This window comes from Piliocolobus tephrosceles, chromosome 2 (assembly GCF_002776525.5).
Source record: "Piliocolobus tephrosceles isolate RC106 chromosome 2, ASM277652v3, whole genome shotgun sequence".
NCBI classification, from domain to species: Eukaryota; Metazoa; Chordata; class Mammalia; order Primates; family Cercopithecidae; genus Piliocolobus; species Piliocolobus tephrosceles.
In genome coordinates, this window is record NC_045435.1 from 134,888,498 (window position 1) to 134,914,899 (window position 26,402).

At 39.7% G+C, this 26,402-nt stretch overlaps 1 protein-coding gene across 6 annotated transcripts in view; it reads right to left on the reverse strand.

The window, feature by feature from the left end:
- The window catches only part of PLCH1 (phospholipase C eta 1), a 281,678-nt gene that overhangs the window by 10,570 nt on the left and 244,706 nt on the right, over window positions 1–26,402 (reverse strand). For all 6 annotated transcript variants that reach the window (XM_023192289.2, XM_023192290.2, XM_023192287.2 and 3 more), the window contains 8 exons: window positions 18,462–18,623; window positions 13,811–13,882; window positions 9,966–10,057; window positions 6,612–6,709; window positions 3,628–3,807; window positions 3,431–3,538; window positions 2,010–2,134; window positions 21–105 (listed from right to left, as the gene is read on the reverse strand). In XM_023192289.2, coding sequence (XP_023048057.1) covers window positions 21–105; window positions 2,010–2,134; window positions 3,431–3,538; window positions 3,628–3,807; window positions 6,612–6,709; window positions 9,966–10,057; window positions 13,811–13,882; window positions 18,462–18,623 — 922 coding nt within the window. The remainder of the gene's footprint in view (window positions 1–20; window positions 106–2,009; window positions 2,135–3,430; window positions 3,539–3,627; window positions 3,808–6,611; window positions 6,710–9,965; window positions 10,058–13,810; window positions 13,883–18,461; window positions 18,624–26,402) is intronic.

Genomic DNA, 26,402 nt, shown 5'->3' on the forward strand with positions numbered 1-26,402 from the left:
AACACAGATTATGATCTTACCATTGTCATCTACCACACGGGTTTGATCTTTACAACAATCTACCGGCAATCCAATAATTTCAACTTCAACAAAAGGGTCAATGATCTATTAAATAAAGAGAAAGTACTATTACAAATAAGATATTTCTATACATATGTTAATTAATCTGAGAATATTGGCCAAAATGTCTACATTTCGACAGCAACTGATTTTACAAGGTGCTTAGTAAGAAAGAGAAATGGTACTAGGTGTGGTGGATTCAGATATATGAGACAAGTATAAAAAATATTAAATTACTGTTTGCTAGTATTTATTAATGCCAACAAACTTTACCCTGTGAACCTACAACTTTAGTTCAGGGCAAATACCCAACAGAACTGAGATGTTTTGCCCATGCACAAATGCTCAGAGCAGCTGTATTTATAATAGTCAAACACTGGAAACAACCTAAATTTCTATCATGAATAGGATGGATAATTGTGGAACATGCATCTTTTGTTTTTTGTTATTTTGTTTTTTGAGATAGGGTCTTACTCTGTAGCCCAGGCTGAAATGCAGTGGCATGATCTTAGCTCACGCATCCTCCACCCTCACGGGTTTAAGCCATCCTCCCACCTCAGTCTCCCGAGTAGCTGGGACTACAGGCTTGCGCACCACACCTGGCTAATTTTTGTATTTTTTAATTTTGTAATTTTGCTAATTTTGTAATTTTGTATTTTTGTAGAGATGGGGTTTTGCCATGCTGTCCAGGCTGGTCTCAAACTCCTGAGCTCAAGCAATCTGCCCACCTCAGCCTCTCAAAGTGCTGGGATTACAAATGTGAGCCACCATGCCCAGTCAGAAATATGTGTTCAATGAATACTCTCAACAATGAGAAAAGAATAAAGCTCTGCTATATAACATAATGTTGAGCAAGCCAGACATAAAAGAGTACCTACTCTGAGAGTCCATTTATATAAAGTTTAGGAATAGACAAAATTTGTCTGTTGTGATAGGGGTTGGTGTTTGCTATGAGAGGCAGCGGGGAGGGTAGATATTGACTGGGAAGGTGGACAGGAGCCTTCTAGGGATTCTGGATATGCTCTGTCCTGATCTGGGTGGCATAATAATTAATCAAGCTATCCATGTTTGATTCGTATACTTTAATTCCCATCCTCTCCTCTAGGGGGAAGGATCTTGTCTTGTTGGTCATCTGTAGACTCTCCTTTGTGGTGCCAGTTCTGGGTAATGAACAATGAAGGAATAAAACCCAAAGAATCTAGAAAGAGGTAATGTAAGAAAGTCTAAAGCGGAGAAAGTAGAGTTCTTAAATAAAGCATTTATGGCGGTACCAAATTGTACAGCTCTGTAATTTCCTTCCTTAAGATCCAAAAATGATGGTCTAACAGGCGGGAGCAACAAAGAGCCTGAAATAATGGATCAGCTCTGAGAGGAAGGGCAAGAACATAGGAGAAGCTGCTATTTAGGGAGAAAACAAGGGCCAAGAAGGTCAAATGGAAACAATGGGCTAAAATCTCTGGAAAGAAAAAAGACTGTGGCCACAGATGAAGACATTTTAAAATCACACTACACAGGTACAGCAAACGATAATAAGAATCGCACACGGCCAAGGAGCAGGTGGCTGATGGGCAGCAAGGAGGAGCACCGCAGGAGGAGAGGAATGTGAAGGTTATATTATTAACGGAACATTGCCTTCCCAGGTTAAGATACACCCTTGGGCAGTGTTCCGTTAATAACATAATTGTCTTTGCACTCCAATTTTAGCAATGCCAGTGTCAACCTTAAATTGTGAATTCAATTGTGTGCACTCATGCCTTCAAAATAGATGATGAACAGCAGTACAACAAGAACTGTGTGACTTACCAATAAATTAGTTAATGTCTGATAAGCTGAGGTCAGTGCTCAGTTATGAACACACATACATCTCTGAAGACATTTCAGATAAAATGTAAATGAACTAAGATAATCACATAATTAACCAGTTAGACATGTAGTCATAGGCAACTTACCTCGCCTCGATCTCCAAACATGGAGTCTGGAGGTTTGGGGAGTTGCTGTCCACTGATAACTTTTAGGATGAGCTGCTTTTTGGGGTTGGCAGGAAGAGGGTCACCAGAGAAAGGGTTGAAAGTACCTAGGCCAAGTAAAGTATAAGTTGGTAACATAAGAAGAAACACGCACACATGCACAGTTTAAGCTTGTAAACAAACAAACAGACAGACAAAAACAAATACTGAATTACATGATCACATAACTATCAGTGTTGCATAGCTGTGGTTTTCATTAGAATCCATGTTCCCAAAGGCCAGTGGAGTGGGCCAACTTAAAGCAAGTGTTTGCAATGCAATGATCAACTGTGGAATGGAGGAAAAGCAGCATTTTATTTGAACACCAAGAGTGTGGAAAGAAGAACAATTATGTCAGATTCAAATAATTTTCTAACCTAAACTATCTCAGGTATAAGTGAATATAACAAACAGAAAGAAGACCTGAAATTAAGTAAACAGCAGAGCAAGAAAACGTGCAAAGCATAAAATCTTGAAGATAATCCTGTCAACAATGTTTTTATCTGAATTGTTATAAATGTAATTTGGAAATTTTAAAAACAATTTTAATGAGCAGAACCAAAAGAAAGTGTTGTTTGATCTAACACAACATTATCCTTTCTTTGTTTTGTTTTGTTTTGTTTGAGATGGAGTCTCACTCTGTCACCCAGGTTGGAGTGCAGTGGTGTGATCTTGGCTCACTGCAACTTCTGCCTCCCGGGTTCCAGCGATTCTCCTACCTCAACTTCCCGAGTAGCTGGGACTACAGGCATGCACCACTGTGCCCAGCTAACTCTGTATTTTCAGTAGAGACGGGGTTTTACCATGTTGGCCAGTCTGGTCTTGAACTCCTGACCTCAGGTGATTCGCCCGCCTCGACCTCACAAAGTGCTGGAATTACAGGCATCAGCCCCCACAACCAGCCTATCCTTTCTCTTTTGTTAGCACTGTTTTGTAATTGGACTACACTGCGTAAAATAGCTTGATAAAATTGTTTCAGGTGGAATTGAAGCTTGCCAGCAGGTCACAGAACTCACATTACCTAAGATAGTTTCTGAAAGATAGGACTCACACCTTAGAAAGCAGTCCAGCTTATACATGGCACTGGATTTCAAATGATAACCCAATACCATCCATGTCCCTCTTTCACACACAACCTCTCAAGATAACATTCTAAACATCATGGCTAACCAAATATTAAGTAGTGGTAACAAGAATTCTAATTCACATTCAAACACCTTAACCTATCTTTTTGGAAAAATAAAAAATGTTGAAAAACTCTAGGGTATCATACTTTCTAAACAGCTTCCTTAATAAAGGTTGCCTGCATTTAGACTATGAAATTAACATACACCTGCATTTATGACTGTGAAATTAATACACACCTTTGCACATTTGCTGGGGTTTGAGGACGTAGCCACAATTGCCATTTGTCTTGAATTTGGCTCGGTTTAACTGCATCATTCGTCCTTCGGATTGATAATTCAGTGCCACTGTGCAAGTTAAAAGTTGGAGAGAATTAGGCAAGATGGTGGCATAGTCAGAATATACAGAGAACCGCTCCTTCCCAAGGAGTACGCACCTAGCTGGCAGCCTGCGTTCCAGTAGGGGAGCGGGTTGAAGTTACTGGAATCAATGCGGTAGGCAGAGGGGTAAATCCTCGTGAGCTGCTTTTGATTATATATCATGAACTGCTCTGATTTTTGCTGAACAACCTGATGTGCTCTTGTTTCACTGAATGATAACACATTTCCTGTGGTTCCTGGCAGTTTTTAATAGAGAGAAAAAGGAAGTGAGAACTACAGCAAAGAAAACGCCATGCACAAAAGACCTTATAACAATGTCAGAGTATACCAATAGCAAAAAGCAGAGCACTAGAGAGTGGATTCAACCAGAGTAGAGGCAGCTTCTCAACAGGAAAGACCCATAAAATTCCATGTTTAGGAATGGAATTTTGAGGCCAAATCAGAGCTGTGTGTCTTGCTCAAGTAGCTGTCTATTTCTGGGTCCCCTGTTCTCCCTAAGAATTCAATCATCCCACTAATTTATGAACATCTGGCTAGCATGAAAAGAATGGGTAGAAAAAAAACTTAAACAGAATATCTTTGCCAAAGATATAGGCAACCAAGGATAAATAAAACTGGATAGCTTCTTCCTGATAACAGGAAGACGTTCATTGAAGGCACTCATCTAAAAGGCACACGTGTAAAACATGTATTAATAGTAACATTCAGGATCCAAGAAAATAAAGGAAAAAGAACAATTACAAGAATAAAAAGTTGAGTTTTAAAGTTGATTTGAATAGAATTATGGAACAAGCCGAAACCTGTTTGGGAGAAAGGAATAATAATGGAGAAAAAGAGGTCAAAAGCATTATAAAGGAATAAAACTTTTGAGAACAAGGACAGTCATTCACCTAGCCACGCATATAAACTATGGAAAAAAGTAAAGGGAGGTAAAAGTACATGAAGCCTGTAATAAAGTTTCTGCCAGCACAATCATCAGGAGGGGTCAATCTAGACTCACAGAAGCTGCAAATTTGGGGGTCATAATGGAGTAAAGCTCCAAACATTTAATATTCCACTCTTGTCCCCAATCCCACCTTTTGTATCATATCTACAAAGCCCCCACTATTCCCACCCCTTCACCAAGCACCCGTACCCTATCCCCAAAATGGCCACCCATATGTCCTTTGAACATGCTGGAAAAGACCAGCCCAGATAAAAAGATCCAAAGTTACCCAGAATCTCATTCTTATTCAGCCCTAATAAGCTGAGTGTGTGTGAGCCCAGACAGAGACAGAGAGATATGGTCCATGAAACCAAGGAGTTGAACTATATATGTCTTGCTGAGCCAGCTGGGCCTGAGTCATATCTAGACTCTGCATGTTTATTAACACACAGTTTCCCAGGGCCCCTGTGGTCCTCAGGGTTGTACGCCCTTAGATGTTAGATGCTGTTCAACTGACAATGATACTCCAGAGTTAGAAGAGTCAGGAATACAGATTGTGGCAAAGAAATTAGAGGATTACAGTTTTTAATGTGATGATGTTTCTAGTTTAGACCCTTTCCTTAAAGATACATCTTCAAATATATTTTATTGGCATAACCTATTAACATAGTTTACATATCTTAGGCATACTAATATTGAACTTATTTGCAGATTTTGATGAGGGATGTTTTAAACATTATAGGAGAAAATATCTTTTTGACAAGCTTAATTCAGATGGAATAGGACTATAATCAATACTACTGTTTTGTCTGTCTCTCCACATAAATATGCACATCACAATATCATTAATATGACCTTGCTAATTAGGCACATATCAGTTAGTATATTAATAAAGCTGAGTTGTATCACATTAGGATAAGCCATGCATTCATTATCTAGTCTTCATTTTGTGGCTGGCAAAAAAATTAAGAAGACAAAAACAGTTGAAGTTCAAGAGCTAAACAGTGCTCAGTATTAATTTTCATTAAATTAATAGTATTATGTTTTCCAAGCCATTTATTGGAAATTTTTATTATTCCCTAAACCAAATATACATTTAAACTTAATGCAATCATTCCCTGAGTTTATTTTTGAGCTAAGGGCAATTGTTATAAGAGTTTGTTGCTCCGTTGCTGAGAATCCTACAGTTTCTCATGCTTTCACATGTGAAATTCATTTAAATCTTGTATAATTGTTACCATTTGAAGAAGGAATCAAGGCCAAAGGGAAGAAATCTTTCTGCAAATAGAAAAAGATACATTTGTGGAGTGGGGGTTGGGCAGGGGGCGATGGGAGGGAAGAATCCTGGAGGTTTGTGAGGACACAATGTTGTTTCCCCTTCACTAAAACTTGTTGAGAAATTTGGAGGTTCTGATTTACATTTCAGTTCCACTAAAATTAAAATTAGATGAAAAGCCACATGACAGTAGGTTATTTCTGTAAGCATTCAGTAACTAAATGAAATACAAGATAAAGGAGACAAGAGTAACTAGCAGGAAAGCCAAGGATATGAATAGATGTGACTAGAATTTCTCAGCTCCCTGTGGCAACTGATAGGTGAAAAACAGTGACAGAGACAATGCTACTGAGATTTCTGCTCTTTTTGTTACAACTTCAATCTGGATTAAGCTATTTTCACCCAAGTCAAAACTTTCACTGAGAAAATATAGGGCTTTTCAAGCTGTGGTTTTAGCCAATTAATTTCTTCTTTTGCTCATTAGCATTTGGAATGGCCATCAGTGACGTGGTCCTCAAACTGGGCCTGGTCTTCACAGTCCAAGTGCTGCAGGAAGGTCTTGCCCTGATGCACTTGTCTTTCTACAGTAATAAAGTCCTCCTCAGCCCTGTGGGAACTTTCTCTGGCCTCTGGTCAATCAGGCAACTCCAGTAATCAGTAGAACCCTGCCTGTCAATTCAACACTATAGCAGCAGTGAGTTTCCTGACACTCAAATTGGTTTCTACATAGTCCCAAAAATGTGTGTTGATAATCGGATTAACAAAAATTCATTAACAATTGAAAGAGAAAGGTCAAGAATGTTTATTCAGAGTGGAAGGACAAAACTCTTTGTTCTTACCGTCATCCACAATGTCCTGAGCGGCCACGGAGTTAGTGTACACAACCAAATCAGAGAGTTCTCGGCAGAGCTTCATGGTTTTCCTTCGGCGACCCAATCTGTGAAGTACCCACATAGGACGCATGACATTTTGGAGTTGAAAGAGGTTTGGGTTATTGGTTATCCTACTTTCCTTATTTAAGACAATGATTTAATAGGGAATACCTGCCCCAGGTCCTAAGGGAGCCAGGATTGGAACCCAAGTGTGATTCCTAATTCAGTGCTCTTTCCACCACAAAAATCCTACCACAGTAGTCCCCACTTATCCTCAGTTTCCCTTTCCAAAGTTTCATTTGCCCATAGTCAACCATGGTCTAAAAATATTAAGTGGAAAATTTCAGAAATAAACAATTCATGAGATTTTTTTTTCCTTTTTTGAGACAGAGTCCCTCTCTGTCGCCCAAGCTGCAGTGCAGTGGTGCAATCTTGGTTTACAGCAACCTCCGCCTCCCGGGTTCAAGTGATTCTCCTGCCTCAGCCTCCCGAGTAGCTGGGACTACAGGTGCGCACCACCAGGCCAGCTAATTTTTTGTATTTTTAGTAGCAACAGGGTTTCGTCATGTTGGCCAGGCTGGTCTCCAACTCCTGACCTCAAGTGATCCACCCGCCTTGGCCTCCCAAAGTGCTAGGATAACGCTTGGCCATGCATTTTAAATTGTGTGCCATTCTTGGTGGCATGATGAAATCTTGTGAGGTCCTGCTCCATCCCACTCTGGACGTGAGCCATCCCTTTGTCCAGCATATCCATGATGTATGCGTCATCTGGTAGAAATCTTCTTATGTGACTGACTGTGGAGGTTTTGCAGTGCTTATGTTCAGGAAACTCTTATTTTACTTAATAATGGCCCTAAAGTGCAGGAGTAGTAATGCTGGCAATTCAGATATGCCAAAGAGATGCTGCAAAGTGCTTCCTTTAAATGAAAAGGTGAAAGTGCTTGACTTAATGAGGAAAGAGAAAAACAATATACAGAGAGGGTTCACTACTATCTGTGGTTTCAGGCGCCCACCGGAGTCATTTCTCATGATAACGTGGGGACTAATGTAATGTGGTTTTATTCACTGCTCTGCCAGGAATCACAGCCTCTTCTCATGCATTTGTGAGTTCTGCTGTGAAAGGCTGGATTCCCACTGTGACCCAGTTAGGGAGTAACACCAGAGTTCATCAGGGAACTACATGGCCTTTGCAGGGAGGAGACCTGGGCTAAAATGGAACAGAAACACGGTAGAGTGGGTAGTGGGCCACAAGAATTATATACCTAAAGGGTAATATGCCAGATTTCCATAGTGATTATTGGAGAGGTGTAATTACAAAGGATGTTTACTTTCTTCTTTATACTTTTTCTATATTCTCCAGCTTTCTTAAAACAAACATTCATTACTTTATCTAGCACTGCTTTTATCTTAGATATTTTAATAGTCCTCTCTCTCCTACAAACCGTTCCTAGGATCTGCTCTGCAACCTTACAAATTGTAATGCCACTCTCTACTGCAGTCAAGTCCTACACAGACCATCACATTCCCCTCACACGCACACTTTTCTCCTATGGGAAACATAACTACCAAAAACAAACCTAAACATTAGTGTTCAATTAAACTTTATATTTTTAAGCTCCAACAGAATATCTATACATAAAATAGTAACTAATTAGGAAGAGCAGAGGAGGCGTATGTGGTCCGTACTCTAGGGAACAGAAATAACATGTGTTATTGTCTGCCTTTTTGGTTATAAGTATCCTAGTGGGTGTGAAAAGGTAGTTTTGATTTATATCTCCCTACTGTCTAATAATGTTGAGCACCTTTTCATGTGTTTATTGGCCATTTGTATATCTTCTTTTGTGAGGTTTCTTTTCAATAGTTAGATGTTCCCCTATAGGAGAAAAGTGGGTATGTGAGGGGAATGTGATGGTCTGCTGAGAACTTTACTGTGGTAAAAATCAATAGAAAAAAGAATACATGCTCCTTCTTTACCATATAATTAGGAAATTCTACAGCCACTGGTGAAAATCTGATTTTGTGAAGGCTAATGATTATAAATCAGTGTGAAGTCATGCCTCGAAATTATAAGTAAAACTGTAAGACATTCTGTGAGATGGAGAAATTCTACAGAAAATTAATTCTTTTTATTCTTCATCCTAGAGGTGCCTTAGGTTACTGAAGTCCCAAAAGGATGTCATCATAGATGCTCAGGCCCTGATAACTATTATGGGGAAACCTATAGTTGACACTAAGCAGCATGCAAAATGCTTTCATATGATACCTATATTGACGTCTCCTTTGCACACATTAAGATTACTGTAGCTTTCCTCAAACACCGCCTTTTCCCTGGCTATATATGTCAGAGTTAAGCCTTTCTCAAACTTACATACGACAACAGTCACAGCGGAGGTCTCCCAGAAGGTGATCCTATTATTTTCTCTTTATCCTTTACTGTAACTATATACTCAATTTTCTGTTCCCTAGAGTAGGGACCACATACATCTCCTCTGCCCTTCTAATTAGTTACTATTTTGTGTATAGATATTCTGTTGGAGCTCAAATATAAAGTTTAATTGAACACTAAAGTTTTATTCCTACAGGGCTTCTATGCTTCTAATTTCATTTTTCAATAAAGGCAAAAGTGTGTGTATGTATCCATATCTATCTAATGTATATAATTTGTATTTCTTTGTGAATGTTATGGTATAAATAAACCGCCAGGAACTCCTGTAACGAACGAATCATGTGTCACCATTTGGATTCCGAAAATACGGTCATGTTACTCATCACAAATACTATTGGCAATAAAAAACAAACAAACAAACAAAAAAGAATTTTTTTGAATACTTATTTAATTGGGCCAGGGCTTACGGGGCTAATTAGTTTAATTCCTTTAATCCTTACAATGACTCTAAGGGACAGATACAACGAGGAGCCAAAAGCGTCCCATGTTAGAGTTGGTAAGTGGAGGAACAAGAATTTGAAATCTGGCTGATTTCAGATGCTTGGCTCCTAACATGGGCTTAGCATCCATCTTCTCTAGTCTCTTGTGACGGCCTTTGTATTAGTTCATGTGCTCCCTCCCTCTTCTCTGAAAATACCTTTGACTTGACAACCGCTGCAGCTAACATTTATAAAGAGCTCATTATGTGCCAGGCACAGTGCTGAGTTCCCTACATAAACTATCATTTCATATCCAGCTGTTCTTCACATGTTCCACAGCACAGAGTACTTTCCTTGTGATCCAATTCTCTAGACATGTACAAGAAAAATGACTAAGCTGAGAAGGATGGAGGGGCCTCAGGAGTGTGAGCAGGAGACATGGAGATGCTTTCTTACCTGTACAGCTGGCCACCCTCTTTGACAGTATTCTGCTGTGTGTCTTCCTCATCATCAGTACTGTAAGATTTAGACCGTGATTTTGTAGTTTTCTGCCAGAAAAAAATTGAAACAAACTTAAGGAACTCATTGTATCAAGTATATTTACAACATTCAGAGAATGAGCTGGGCTTTAAAATGCACATGTCTTACACAAGCATAATAACTTGGAGGGAAAAAATGACCAAATATTGCAGTTTGCTTCACCATTAATAACAAGCATATCTAAGGCCATAACTATATTAAAATGTTAATGCAAAACTGAGAGTTTCATGCTCAGAAACTGACTTGGAAGACACATAAAGTTGATGTATTAGAAAGACTTTATTAGTCATGCATTTTGAAGGTTTCTACTAGGGGTAGAGTCAAAGTTGCAATATCTATTTAAATGATTATAAGGGACAAAATGCCCTTTTGCATGGGAAGCTCACTATTAATAAACTGTAAAAGGCACATTTGTTTTTTTAAAAAAGGACATGTACTAATTTTTTTAAAAAAAATTGAATAACTACCATTTCTGCTTTTGATCAGTATGCACTCAAATGACCATCTGAATCAAATTTCCCTTTTGAGATTTTGACCCATTTTCATTTCTATCAGCAGGAAAAAATATTGCTACCCACAGAATATAGGCTGAAAGGCTCCAGGTCTAATCTGATGTCTTTTGGACAGATAAGCTGTTTCACAATAAAACTTTTTTGGGATGGTATGATTTCATCCCCAACAATTTGGAGATAACCCCAGTATTTAGGCAACACAGACCTCAACAATACAAATGATGGGCAAGGCGTGGTGGCTCACGCCTGTAATCCCAGCACTTCGGGGGACCGAGGCGGGTGGATTACCCGAAGTCACGAGTTCAAGACCAGCCTGGTCAAAAAATGGTGAAACCCCATCTCTACTAAAAATACAAAAATTAGCTGGGCATGGTGGCAGGTGCCTATAATCCCAACTACTTGGTAGGTGGAGACAGGAGAATTGCTTGAACTCAGGAGGTGGAGGTTGCAGTGAGCCGAGATCCCACCATTGTACTCCAGCCTGGACAACAAGAACAAAACTCCATCTCTAAATAAATAAATAAACAATACAAATGATGGGGAAGGACCACCCCAATAATTGCAGACAACCTTGCCATCAAAAATACAGTGTCTACAAACAAAGTAAGATGTTTAGACAGGGAACCCTGGACGTCGGGAATGTGGCTTAGAAAGGGAAAGGGTCTCCATCCCCAAATTACCATAGGACCAGCCACTTTCTAGATTTTCTCATGTTTCTCCCAAACCCCACCCCAAAATCAAACAAGCTACACTGTTGGCATAAACATACTCAACCTCTCTCTATTGCACTGACAGTGAGGTGCCAGTTTGGTTTGGAACTTTCTCCGGTATTATTTATGCCTTGAGAAGCTCAGCATGCAGATATGGAAGCCCTACCATTTGATGATCTCATGTTCCACCTTTCACCAAGCTGGTAAACTGGCTAATCTCACTAGCTTCCTTTTGGATCTTTAGAAAAAGTGTGACAAGAACATCTATTTCAAAGGATTATTGTTGTGATGATTAAATAAATGGCACAGAAAGTCATTCTCTAATCTATATAACATTAACTTTCCATTTAAAATACTATCAATATTTATTAAAATAATCTATAAAAAGTCTCATGGACAACAATTTGTTCTTATAACTTGAGGTACGATAAATTTTAATTAGGTGAAGTACTCCCTGAAACATCTATTTTGAAAGACTATTTTAATTGTAATGACAAGTTGCAAACCAGAAGTGAAATACTCTCTAATTCCACATAGTAATTTGAGTTATACAATAATAAATGTCTTTTTAAGCATCATTTTTACTATAAAATGCAAAAATTAGAAATAATAAACGAATCACCAATGACAGATAACATTCAGAGAGTGATATACTTTCTGGACATCCAGTTTTGACACATCTTTTCATGGTTATCGTACCATAGAATCTACTTCTCACCTTATTTTTTCATTTAATGTTTCATATGTTGAGCTCTTCCAAGGGATTATATTTTAATGGCCGCATAATTGTTCATTATGTGAATGACTCACAGATTACTTACACACTCCTTGGGAGGGAACATTTTGGTTGTTTTCAATATTTTGTGATAATGACTAATCTGACTAGTCTACTAATAAATTATCTCACCGATGGGCAGGAAATTCTAGATATGACATTCCTTAAAGTTGAAGAAATGGCCTTACAGAAACCTCATGTATAATGTAAAGTTCACCATCTAATAATCGAATTCTTATGTAACTTTTACTGTCAAACAGCTAATCTGTCCAGAAGACACGAGTTAGTGTAACATTTTTTTAATTTTATTAAAGTATAACATACAGTTAGGACAGCACACTGGTCATAAGTGTACATGTTGATGTCTTTCACAAATCAACCACACATATGATGAAATAGAATATTATCTGTCTCCTAAAAGCCTTCTGATCTCCAACCCTGTCATTCCTTTCTCTGTGGAGGTAATAACTATTCTGATGTCTACTCTACAGGGTTTCTTTTGCCTGGTTTTGAATTTAGTATCAATGGAATCAAACTGTATGTACTCTCTTGGGTCTGGTTTATTTTGCTCAACATCATGTTTATAAAGATCACCATATTATTGCATATAGTTGTAATTTTGTCATTTTCTTAGTTTTAACTATTCTCTTATGTGAATACACTACAATTTTTATTCATTCTATTATCAATGGACATTTGTACTGTTTCCTCTTTGTACTATTACCAATCTCAATATAAATATTGTTATTTCTGTCTTTTTTTTTTCTTTTGTAGATGGAGTTTCACTCTTGTTGCCCAGGCTGGAGTGCAGTGGCGCAATCTCACCTCACTGCAACCTCTGCCTCTTGGGTTCAAGCAATTCTGGTGCTTTAGCCTCCCGAGTAGCTGAGATTACAGGCACACACCACCACACCTGGCTAATTTTTGTACTTTTAGTAGAGACGGGGTTTAGCCATGTTGGCCAAGCTGGTTTTGAACACCTGACCTCAGGTAAGCCACCCACCTTGGCCTCCCAAAGTGCTGGGATTACAGGTATGAGCCACCGCACCTGGCCTATTTCTGTCTTTTGACATATACCTAACGATAGAACTGCTAAGTCATAGTATGTAGTCAGATACTGTGAAATAGTGGGCCAAAGTAGTTGCACAAATGTGCACAACCATAAGCAGTGTATGAGAATTCAAGTTCTTTGTCCTCACTAACATTTGGTTCTTGCCATCTTTTAATATTATCTATCGTGGTGGGTGTATATGGAATCACATAGTCATTTAAATTGTGTTTCCCAGATGACTGATGGGTGAATCCCTTTTCTTTATTAGCAATTTGGATATCTTCTTTTGTGAAGTGCCTGTTTAAGGGTTTTGCCCATCTTTTAGAAATTAGGGTGCCTATCTTTTTATTTATTTATAGAAGCTATTTATATATTCAGGATAGAATATAAAATACACACCCCAGTTTTAGTAACACATATTCATTATGTATTGGATATGTGTATTTAAGATGTTAAATACATTTTTTGGATATATTATTGAATATATGTATTCAAAATATTCTTTCCCAATATGCAACTTGCTTTTTGATACTGTACTGTTGATGTGTAGAAGTTCTTAACTTTTAAAGTAGTTTAAATATCAGTCTTTCCCTTTGCTGATGTCCTGTTTAAGAAATCTTCAGTTATTCCAAGGTCATGATGATATTCTCCTGTTACCTTCCAGAATGTTTAAATTAACTGAATTATGCATATTTATTACTCTTAATTCATACCTTATGTTTTCCGAAGTTGGTCATGAGCGATCGTCCATGTGATTTCTTTCCACTTTCCTTTACATCTGGACTCTGAGTAAACAAAGGCATAATATAACTATTTATCTTCTTTGCTTTTGTCTTTTTCCTTAGTTCTGGTGGAATGGCAAGGGGGCCCTCTCTTCTCTTCTGTTTGCCTCTAGGTGAGAAACAAGCAGACTCCACTCATTTCCTCCTGCTCCACACTCCAGTACCACAAAGGTGGCTCTGCCTGCCTTGGAAAGGGAAATATTGGCACGGAGAGATGGATGCCAGCCAGGACACAGCAGCTGCCTGTACCTTCCCAAAGCTGAGGTCAAGGGCTCTCAGCAGTGTGCAGGTGTGCTGGCCCTCATGGCGCCTGTTCACCAGGCTCTCCACAGCACAGGATGTGTTCTTTTAAATGTTCTGAGTGGGGTTAAGTCATTTTCAGTTAAGTGGGGATTCAGTTTTGGAAAATGACCAAAAGTCATTAGCAGCCAATTCTATTGAATAAAGAAAGTGGATCACATTGACTAAACAGTGCTATGTGGGATTTTAAAACATTATAAATAAATAAAATCCAAGGATATCTTTGAGATAATAAGATTGTTTTTGTTTGTTTAAAGTAAACCAAGCAAAGTGTATCTGTTCACTGAAATAATTCTCTCTGTTATGAGCACTGGAAAGAGATATTGTAGCCTCTGAATTTTTCCTCACATAGGTTAATTTTCCAGTTAGAGATACTGGGCCAACTCTCTTTCCTGGAGCCTATGTCTCATTAGGGAACAAAAGGCCACCTGCTAAGATGGTTTAAACTCTTATTCATTTGTCATCCCTAAAAATATGTTAGATGGTTCAATACTAATAACATGGTATAAGGAGAGACCAGTAGGCCCCACCTCACTAGGACTCCAGCTAAACAGAGAAACAGGTGATCACATAAATGGAACAAATGTGGGTGAGCAAAAACAGTTAAAGCCAAAAGGTTGGGAAGGGCATCTGTATATGCCCATAGATGCTAATCAAAGATGCAAGTAGAGGTGGGAAGAGGTTGGGTGAAGTCCAAGAACTGGTTGGGGAAACAGCAGTTCAAAAAATGCTGGAGGAGTAATGGTGAGGGATTTACAAGGTGATTGATATTAGGTAACTGTTAACTGATTCATGTATGTTTATTGCTTTTGGAGATCTATCAATGCAGATCATTAACTGCTCAAAAACTGTGTAATTATTTTTTTTTATTTTTATTTTTTTTTGAGACGGAGTCTCGCTCTGTCGCCCAGGCTAGAGTGCAGTGGCCGGATCTCAGCTCACTGCAAGCTCCGCCTCCCAGGTTTATGCCATTCTCCTGGCTCAGCCTCCCGAGTAGCTGGGACTACAGGCGCCTGCCACCACGCCCGGCTAGTTTTTTGTATTTTTTTTTTAAGTAGAGATGGAGTTTCACCATGTCAGCCAGGATGGTCTCGATCTCCTGACCTCGTGATCCCCCCGTCTTGGCCTCCCAAAGTGCTGGGATTACAGGCTTGAGCCACTGTGCCCGGCCAAAACTGTGGAACTAAGAAGGCAGCCAGATGTGGTCATAGATGTAGTACTGCTCTCCAAGTTAGAAGACCCAGTTCTGCCACCAAATAGCTACATGTCCTTTAGAAAGCCTCTTCTTTTGGTCTGTTTTTTTCAAATCTATGAAATGAACCAATTAATCTGTGAGTTCCTTTCTATTTCTAGTAACCCATCTATTGGTAGGGGGACCATGCCATTTATTGTCCAAAACAGGACCTTTTAAGAATAAAATGGGATGCTTTTAATAATTATGCTGGGACAACAGGTATAAAGCATGGCTGTCACAGGCAAATTGAGGTATATGGTCACACTATTTAGTAGGCACCTACTATACCCTAAGGATAATGTTAATTACATTACATATATTCTCATTTACTATAAGAATATATGTAACCAACCCTGGAAATAGGTATGATTAAAATCCCAACTTTACAGAAAAGGAAAGCAGAAATACAGACAAGTTAGATTATATTCCCAAAGTTAAAAAGCTCATTGGTGATAAAACAGGATTCTGTCTAGTTACAAGTCCTCTCTCTGGCTTCCTTCCACTTCCCCAACATTTTCTATCCCATTAGCATGCTCTTTATGTAGGAAATAGATATCTACAAATACCTATCACCAACTGGGACCTCTCCCTGAGCATCGGCACATCTTTCACTGATTTAATGAGTAAGACATTGTCCTAGGAACTTGGCATGTATATAAGGACAAGAGCAAACAAAAGAGATGCAGACTCTGCCCCTATTGGGCTTGCAGTCTAATAGTAGAGACAAACGATTACAATACACTGTCATAAGACTATAATGGGGAAACTTAGGGCACTGTGGGATGGCAGAGAGAGATCATCTTCTGTATTTGAGGATTAAGAACTTCCAAGGGGACATGACACAAAAGCTGAAGTCTAAAGATGAGTACAAGTTATCTATGTAAAATGGGGAAGAGCAAGTGTACTATGGCCAAGAAAACAGCCAACATGAAAGCCATGTGGTAAGAGCATGGTACCAGGAAATGTGGAAAGTGGAGGTATGCACGTGTGGAGTTATACACATGCACACTCTGTGGGTGTCACTGCTAGGAGCCAGAACAGGAAGGAAGGATCTTATGGGCTATTATCTCTGAATCCGAGCTTTATCCTCCAAACTATGAGGATCCCTGAGATGGTTGAAAACAGGAGAATGACATGACCAGAGGCACATTTCTGAACTATCACTATGGCATGGTGTGAATGAGACATTAAGCAGGGCAGCTGAGAGCTTAGGAACTTGTTAAGGTTATCCAGGCAGCAGTAGTTCAGATATAAAGAAAGCAGCAGATTCCAGAACTCTTAAGAGCCATTTCCTGTGACTACTAAGTTCTTCCAGCCTGAAGGTGAATTTCATTTTTACTTTTCTTCAGGGTTCCGCAGGAAAAAGACAGCACAAGTAGAAACCAATCCTGCACTGTTGATTGACGGTCCAGAAAAGTAGAAGCTGGAGTGACGTGCTGCCCAGAGCCACACTCAGCACATTCTCAGCTTTGGATTTAAACCAACATATGTATCTGGTACAGATGGACTCGTCTCAACAGTAACTTGCCTTTGCTTGCCCAGTGAACCAAAACCATATTTTAAAAACATAGCAGTGTTAAAAAACCTCAAAAATAAGTAAAAAGGAGATGAGTTTTGCTATACTACCTCTCTAAAATTTTCGGTTCTCTTACCATTTTACCTGATGGAGAAATTGTCATTGGGATCTCTTTAATGAATAGCAAAAGAGAGAGGGGCTTAATTTGTTTCTTCCAAAATATCCAAGCCTTATGGTTTGCATTTCCAATTAGAATAATCTAGGATGGGCAAAGACTTCTCCAAATGCATAAAGGAAGTAACTGGCCCAGATAAGCCAATGAGAGTTCACTAAGGACAAGAAGCAGAATCAAGATAGGCTAAACAAGTCTGATCTTACAGGTACTTCTGGTGTTGAAAATAAATGGCTGGAGGCGAGGAGAGTGAGAAGATTGTTACTATTTATAGAAATTATTAAGAAAATCCAGAATTATATGATAAATTATAAGGGCAGTAATGCTGTAATTGACCTTTTGGTTGTCTCCCCAATATTCCATCTGCCCCTCTAACATGCAGTTTGAGAGGAGCTAACCTTTATAAGAGCTTCAGAGGTAAGTTCTCACTGGCATTAGCAAGCTATTATGATCCTATACTCTGGCCAAGTACTGTTTCAGGAAGGACACTTACCCATGGCCACTGTGATTAGTTTAGGGGTAGGCACATGAACTAGGCAACTCTCTGTTAGTTAGGGTGAATATGCTGTCTCAATCTCTCTGGATATGGACCAAGAAACACGTAGCTCATGGGCCTGTTGGCAGTCATCTCGCAACCATCATGGACAGTTGATGAACAGGAGAACCAGACTTGAGATGACACTGATAGCATGATAGGTAGAGCAAAAAGATAGGTCTACAATGATACCACTGAGCCTCTGGATTAAACCCACCCCATAGGCCATTCTGCAAATAAATTTTCTGCTTACCAAACCCAACATCTTCTTCATCATTGAAGCCATTTTGAATTAGGATTTCTATGTTTAGAAACTAAATGGGCCTGAGGAACAGCCTAGCAGTTGGATGGCTAGACTCGTGTAGGGTCCAGAGGGCAACCATCAATGCAGAGTGATCACTTAGGATCCAAGGGCGATCACCCCCATATGATCTTCCTTCTGCCTGAGGAGCCGTCAGCCCTGGAAGACAGATGGTGGTAGCAGGGAAGGCAGACATCTAATGAATGTGGAGAGGTGGGAGGGCAAGGGACACAGGTGCCTGGAACTTCTTCCCTCACCTGAGAATGCATTGGGAAGATGATTCTGAAAACACTCGGCTTTGTCCTGAGGGTCCAAGTGGAGCAGTATTTGAGTCATTTCTACCTCCACCCAATCCACTTTTAACTATTTCTCATATCATTTTGCAATAGGAGATGTTCATTTCTCAAGCAAAATGAGGACAGAAATAGAAAAAGTTGGAGGAGCATTTCACAAATGATTAGAAACAAAGTATGAGATGCTTTCTTTTTCCTGTTGAAGGATAAGTACAAGAGGGAATCAGATACCTGCTTCAGGTGTGCATTTAAGCCTTCATGCGTGGCCTTCAATAGTGCCCTCACTGTGAAACTATCAGGATCTTCTTTATCTCGAATTTGAGATTCTTTTAACAGTGACTCCAGTTTTTTCCTTATGAAAGATTCCACCTGATGCTCAGTGGTCCCATTATTCTGCAAAGAATTAAGTAATACAAATGATTTCCTTAAGAAACACATTGAATTAGAATATACCCTTTGATCAAGCCACAGTTGTTTCTATAATTTCACTGTCTCTCAATTACTTGTAAGTAATTAAGCTCAAGCTCATTGTACCATCTCGGTCTTCCCTCCTCCACAAATCCTATAATAATAAGGATTACTATTTATTAAGAACTAATTCTCTGCCAGCTACTCTTCATGTGACTGCATTCAATCCTCAGGAGCCTTATAAGTATTATTATCATTTCCATTTCAGTGATATGGAATCCGATGCTTAGAGAGAAATCAAGTAAATTGCTCGAGGTTACATAGCTAGCAAATAACTGAAGCAGGATTCAAACTCAGGACTCCAAAGCCCTTCCCGCTATGCTTATGCTATTTGTTGCTTTTAACAGATAAAAGGCCAGGGAAAGTTTTTGGAAACTAAGTTTTCTAAACCTACATAAGTAAATTAGAACAAAAATATGCTATTAAAATAAAACTACTTTTTTCACTGAGGAGAAAAGAATGCTATGGAAATTTCTGGAGTTGAGAATTATTGTGAGATACATTTCCTGCCTATTTCCAATCCCACTGTATAGTTAGGGGGAACCTCAATAATTACCTCAGCCATGATTTGTCGTTACAATGACTTTAAGATCACAACGAATTTCAAGGGGTTTGGATATCAGAGCTATGACCTGTCCAGCTGATGACTCACAGAATTTTGAGGTGATCATGGGATATAGATTCTCTCGAAGCCCTGCTTAGCACAGCTTTTCAGCCACTTGTTCTCCTTGAAACCAATGGCCCCAGCCTCCTTTCACAGCTCTTCTGCTCTTCCAGTGCGCCTACCTCTCTCTGTTTCCAATACCTTTCCCTAAATTCTTCAACCACTTGCTGAAGAACAACCCACCCAAAGGGAGGAAAGGGGTACTCCTTGACAAGAACAATTCTCACATTCTTCACCAAAAATTTAAGGCTGTTCTTCCATTGGCAAATCTGTTTCTAAGAGGTCATTATATGTCAACTCTGCATAATGGGTAGCTTTCCAACAATGCATTCATTTTCACAAAATCCTGTAAGAACGAAGCAATTATAAATGCCCTAAGGAAAAATTTCAAAAATCTACACCAGGATAGGTTATTGAATTTCCCTGTATCACTATCACAGGCATTAATATCTTTAACAAGCCCAATTAACGAGGCACTCCACTTCCCTGGAGACCTCTAGGTCCAGAAGGAGATGCAAGGATGAGAAAGAGTTGGCTCTAACATCATGAGGAGTTGACTCCTGTCATGCTAGAAAAGACATGTCCCCAAATATTCTACCCTGGTCTACAAAGATGCCTACAAAAGCACAGACAACCAATACAATGGAGTTTCTGATAAGGAACACAGCATTATTGCCTGAGTGACTGAGAAGGCCCCAAAAAAGAGGTGGGAATTGATCGGAGCTCTCAATGTAACTGAAATTTCAACAGTGATGGAAAGAAGAGCTTTCCTGCCAACCACAGTTCTAGCAAAGGATTTACATGAATTAAGAATGTTCGGTAAATGCAAAGAACACATGAGTTTTCCTAGAGTCCATAGAGTACGGTAGTGGCAGATAAAGAACTTTGGAGAGTGGAGGGACTTGAAAGCAAGAGGTATGGAGCTGCTAAGAGAGTCTTCGAGTGAACAAGTCCTTGTGTAGCAACTCCAGAAACAATATTAATCTGGCAGCGTGTGCCAAAAGAGGAAGTGTGTCTGCAGATGAAACATCAGGCACACTGGGCCCCACTGCAGGTACTGAGTGCGTAGGATAATGTGCTGCGGGTAGTTAACAAAGTTGAGAGATAGTTTGGGAACAAAACTCATTTTGTATTTAAAAAAAAAAAATGTATTGAGCGTCTGCTGTGCCAGAAGTATTAAAGAGGAATGCCACCCACTGTCACAGAGCCCTCAGTGTCATGGAGAAGGCCAACACATCCCTGGATAATTACAGAAGCAGGAACAAATAGAGTGACAGGTGTGAGGGGTAATATATGCACACAGAGGAGGCGCACCTTGTCCAGCCTATGGGAATCGGGGGACACTTCCAGGAGCAGAAGAAACCTGAGTCAAGCCTTAAAAGATGAGTATATTAGTTTCCTGTGACTTGGCCAGGTGCCAGGGCTCATGTGTCTGTAATCCCAGCACTTTGGGAGACCAAACTGGGAGGATCGCTTGAGCCCAGGAGTTTGAGATCAGCCTAGGCAATATAGTGAGACCCTGTCTCTACAAAAATTTACAAAATTAGCTGGGCATGGTGGCACACACCTGTAGTCCTAGCTACTTGGGAGTCTGAGGTGGAAGGATCCCGTGAGCCCAAGAGTTTGAGGCAGTAGTAAGCTATGATCATGCCACTTCACTCCATCCTGGGCCACAGAGTGAAGCCCTGTCTCTAAAAAATAATAATAAAATAAAATAAAGTTTCCTGTGACCAATATAACAAATTACTACAAACTTGGTATCTTAAAACAATAGAAATGTACTTATTTTCTCACACATCTGGAGGCCAAAAGTATGAAATCTAGGTGTTGGCAGGACTACACTCCCTCTGAAAGCTCTATGGGAGGAACCTTCCTTGCCTCTTCCAGCTTATGATAGCCCCGTGTATTCCTTGGCTTGTGGCAGCATCACTCCAATTTCTGCCTCTGTCTTTATATGGTCTTCTCATGCATGTCTCATCCATCTGTTTGTGTCTTCTCTTCTTACGAGGACATTTATCACTGGATTTAGGGCCCACATGGTTAACCCAGGATTACATTATCTTGAAGTCCTTAACTTAATTACATCTGCAAAGACCCTTTTTTCCAAATAAGCTCACATACACAGGTACCAGGCATTAAGACTTGAACCTATCTTTCAGTGGCCACAGATCAACCCACTGTCATGACTAAGAGCTGATCATCTGGCAAAGAGTAGGGGGACAGCATTTCAATGTGAGGAAAAGCATGGAGAAAACAAAAAGTATCAAAAGAACCAGTAATCATACTCGCAGGGAGAAAAGAGCCACAGGGAAATATAGAAAAAGCAACTAAGATTGTACCCAGTAGGCCTCCTTTATGCGTGGGAGATACATCCAAAAATCCTCATTGGATGCTGAAAGCCATGGATATTCCTGACCCCTATGTATACTATGTTTTTTCCCACATAGTAATGGGTGGATACACTGGAAAAAGGGATGATTCACATCCCAGGTGGGGTGGAGTAGACAGTACAAGACTTCATCACACTTCTCAGAATGGTGCACAATTCACAACTTACAAATTGTTTATTCATAGAATTTTTCATTCAATATTTTGGGCCATGATTGACTGCAGGAAGCAAACCCACAAATAAGGGGGAGACTGTATTGTACTAAGGCTTCCAAAGCACTGTCATGTAAAGATACTTCATTCGAGCTGCTGAACCCCATTTAAGGCAAACACTAGGGTTAGCCAATTCTTTCTCATAATGACACAGGCAGAAAGGTTCAGCCACTCAACCAAACACACATGCCTATGAAAATGGCTGAATTGCAGCTCGAACCTCCTAAGACTTCCCATTCAAGACTGTGTCTATTTTTCCATACAATGTGGCAACCATCCCTCTTACATTGTTACAGAAAAAGAGAAATTCTTGAGTCAAAGTAACCACGTACAGGTTCATATTTTTAAAAGCCATTATTTCTATCATGAAACCAGGGAAATACATCATCACAATTCCCCTGAGAAAAACAATTTCACTTAAGGTCAGAAGCAAATCCAAGAAAAGAACTCCATGTCTCTAACCCCCAACGCATTTGATCAAGACCCAGGGCCCAATGGAGTGTGCATTTGTTGAGAGGACAAAAAAAAAAAAAAAAAGCATGTAAGAGCACCTAGGGTATCCAGTGTCATCCAGAATGTTCCAAATGAGCATCCATTTCCTTCCCTCACTCAGGGCCTCACAAAGAGGCAGAGACTTAAAGTAAGGAGAAGATCTGTGGCCATGACACCAACTCACTTTCACTGTCAGCAAGGCAAGGCTCAAAATACAAAGCCAAAGCCGACCCAGAGCTGGTAAAATAATGAATGCTTAACACAAAGGCTATGATTATTTACTTCACATCCTCCAAACACTGGGAGCTGCTAAAGGAATCATATCTCTGCCTGTTGATCTTTTTCTTCTCTGTGATTTACAGCACAAGAAAATTGGCAGCTGTGAAGAACAAATAAATGTGTGGCTGAGGTTTCATTAATATATTATCATTCGGCCCTGGAATCCAATAGCACTACTGAAAGGAAGCTAAGACAGACACTTGACTTCGAGACCTACCAGGCACCATGCAGCTACAGCAGGGACCACAGCTGAAAGCCATAGGTATCTTGGTCTTTTGTTCTCTGGGTCAGTGGGCGAGGAAGGACACTGCAGCTGGGTGCCAGGGGAGAGCAGTCATTTCATATGGTGGGTAGTTTCCACCAGAGAAGTAATCAGAGCTCTCTATGTCCTTTTTTGAGAGATAAATCTGATCCAGGAATCCCTCTACCACAAGTAAATACATTAAACAAATTCTCATTTTGTCTCCAGCACGAAGTTAATCATTGCTGAACACTCAGAAGGATGCCCCAAACAACGACCATCATTCCAGACTGCAAAGATCCAGGAAAGGGGAGAGATTGGGCGCTGCTCCTTGAAAGGGACCTTCCAAACAGTGGGCTCTACCTACACTACACATTGCCATCACCAGTGGAGTGCTCAGAAATCCCAGGCCATACCCCAGACCCATGTAGTAGAATCCCTGGGCCAAGACCCAGACACCGGGGGTTTTTGAAAGCTACCCATCATTCCAATGCGTGACCCAAGTTGAGGACCTTTGCTTTAAAAAAAAAAAAAAAAAAAAAAAAAAAAAAAAAATTGAGGACCTTTGCTTTGCTTTAAAAAAAAAGGTGGGGGAGGGAAAAAACTAAAAACTGAAGTACCTCAACATCTCCCCTAGTTTTTTTTTTCCTTTGGCTAAAGTCCAAAGATGGGAAGAATAATATTTTGCTGGCTTTTCTGAGGGCCTCACTGCTTTCCAAGCTGTAAGACCTGAAGGTCTCAGCTGAAGAACAGCTGCTTCTCAGACATTCAAGCCTGTGTGTTTACTCCTGTCCTCTACCGTCACCTGCCTGCTCTTGTAGCTCACTTAACAACACACCCTTCTGTTCAAGGACCGGTCATATCCATGTATTAGAAACAACTAGAATCTTCCAGGGAGATTCCAAGTCACCTTTATCATTCCCTACCTCTTGTTGCCAGGATGTACTAGTATGCCCAGCACCTGGGCTTTTTGATCCAATGAACGCTGTCAATAGCAAGACCTTGCAACCTCAAGAGGTAACTCATTCTGTCTTTGAGTGCTGATATGTTTTAAACAAAGAAGATTCATAATCCTTCTTAGGATAGCTCAAAGCATAAAAGGAATGACTTAGGAAAAAAGATGAGGGAGGAAAATGTTTAAAATGTTTAGTGACAGATATACACATGCGGTCTGGATAATGGTTTTAGAGTATAAGACAAAAATTGCTACATGTCACTGCACTAGGACTCCTTTAGAACTTGCTGGAAGGCTCGGTGTTTATGGGATGAGCTTTATGTAGGAGATATAGAGCTAATGTTTATGCCCGAGAAGCTGGCTAAACAGATTTAGAGAGCACAAGAAAAAAGATACTGCATAACTCAGCAGAAGCAGAAAAACATTAATGAAGTTGAAATACAGAGGTGGAAAGTGTGTAGGGCACGCTGACATTAGAAGATCCATAAAGACGAATAATGGTGACTTCGCCTCACAGAATCAAATCTGTTAGATTACTACTCTGGTTGAAAGGAAGTCGTCTTCTGTGTCTCTGCATTGTATGATTCTTGGGTCACTGAACACACTGGCTTTACCTTGTGGCTTACCCATTATAAGCCAGATTTTCTCTATGGCTGGAGCCACAAAATAGTATGTGGCAGAAGCTTAAAAGGTTCAGTTAATTCAACAACAGAAGCATTTACTACATAAGAAAAAACTTACAGTATGGCTTAAACTGCTTGCTTAAAAGTAACAGGAGTCTTGTCCTCCTGTTCTGCTTCTAACTCCAGGTTGGCGCTGGGAGAGCCTCAAATCCCGCTTCTGGCCTTTGCACTTGCGGTTCTTTCTGCCTGGAACATTCCTCCTCAGGTATCAGCATGACTAACTCTTCACTTGTTCAAATGCATCTTCCCTGTGAGGCCTTTCCTGGACATCCCATCTAAAACTTCAATAGATCCCTTACATATACACAGCATAAGTGTGCACACACGCACACAGACACACACACCCTTTTTTCCTGTAGCACTGATCGCTGTCTAGTACACTATATATTTTACTTATTTGTCTTGTTTCTTGTCTATCCTCATCCTCTCCCAATGATGTGTAAACTTCACGAAGGCAATGATTTTTGTCTATTTTGTTACTGATATATCATCCAGTACCTACAACACTGATGAGCACATGTCCAACAGGAGATGTTTAATAAAAGTTTATTGAATGTGCAAATGAATCTTATATAACCTCATGAGAGTTGGCATTCCAGTGTAAATGAATGCAAAGTTAAAATGTGTATTCATTGCAATAATTCAGATATAACTGAGAAATCTAACCACATTCTCTCAACTTAAAACTGAGGTTAAGAGCTTCCTCTCAGATAATTATTGGTTCACATAAACTATCCAATGTACACCCTCTTTTGCAGAAATGTGATCAGATATTCAGTTTATCAGGGAATTTATTATAAATTTACCAGTCAGGGCATTTGAGCCCTCTGCCAACAATAGGACTCTAAATGGTCTGATTACAAGACAACACTTTGGTTTTCTAAACACAGCATTGCCTTTTCTCAGAAGAGCTCAAAAATAGCAAAAAACAATTTGAAATATTTCTTCAATATTTCTTCAATGTTGATTTATTTTCTCTTCTAAAATATAACAAAGAGATGCCTGTAAACTTACAGTTAAGGTGCTTTACTTTCACTTAGGGCCACACCAAAGAATCCAAATGAAAGATCATATCTAACTCCATGGAATCATGTTCTAAACCATCTCCTGATGTGAGTGTCCAGAAATCAACTACTTTTAGTAAAGAAAAGAGGAATCTACTTGGATACTTCACAGGTGAAATTATTTATTTGTTCCCATAAGACTACAGCTTACTATTTTTGCATAATCACATATATTGAATTTAGGAAGTTGGAGAGCTCACTGGAGAAGAAAAATGAAATAGCTGAGTGAATAATGATAGATCTACACTACGGCTGGCAACCAAGAGATCTAGAAAACAAGATGCAAAATGATAAAAATCAGAGACAAAAATCTGGTTTATAAAGTAATGCTAAAAACTAAGGCTAAATTATCCATAATCATAAATAACTATAAAAAATAAATACCGGCTGGGCGCGGTGGCTCAAGCCTGTAATCCCAGCACTTTGGGAGGCCGAGACGGGCGGATCACGAAGTCAGGAGATCGAGACCATCCTGGCTAACACAGTGAAACCCCATCTCTACTAAAAAAAATACAAAAAACTAGCCGGGCGAGGTGGCGGGCGCCTGTAGTCCTAGCTACTCGGGAGGTTGAGGCAGGAGAATGGCGTAAACCCGGGAGGCGGAGCTTGTAGTGAGCTGAGATCCGGCCACTGCACTCCAGCCTCGGCGACAGAGCGAGACTCCGTCTCAAAAATAAATAAATAAATAAATAAATAAATAAATAAATAAATAAATAAATAAATAA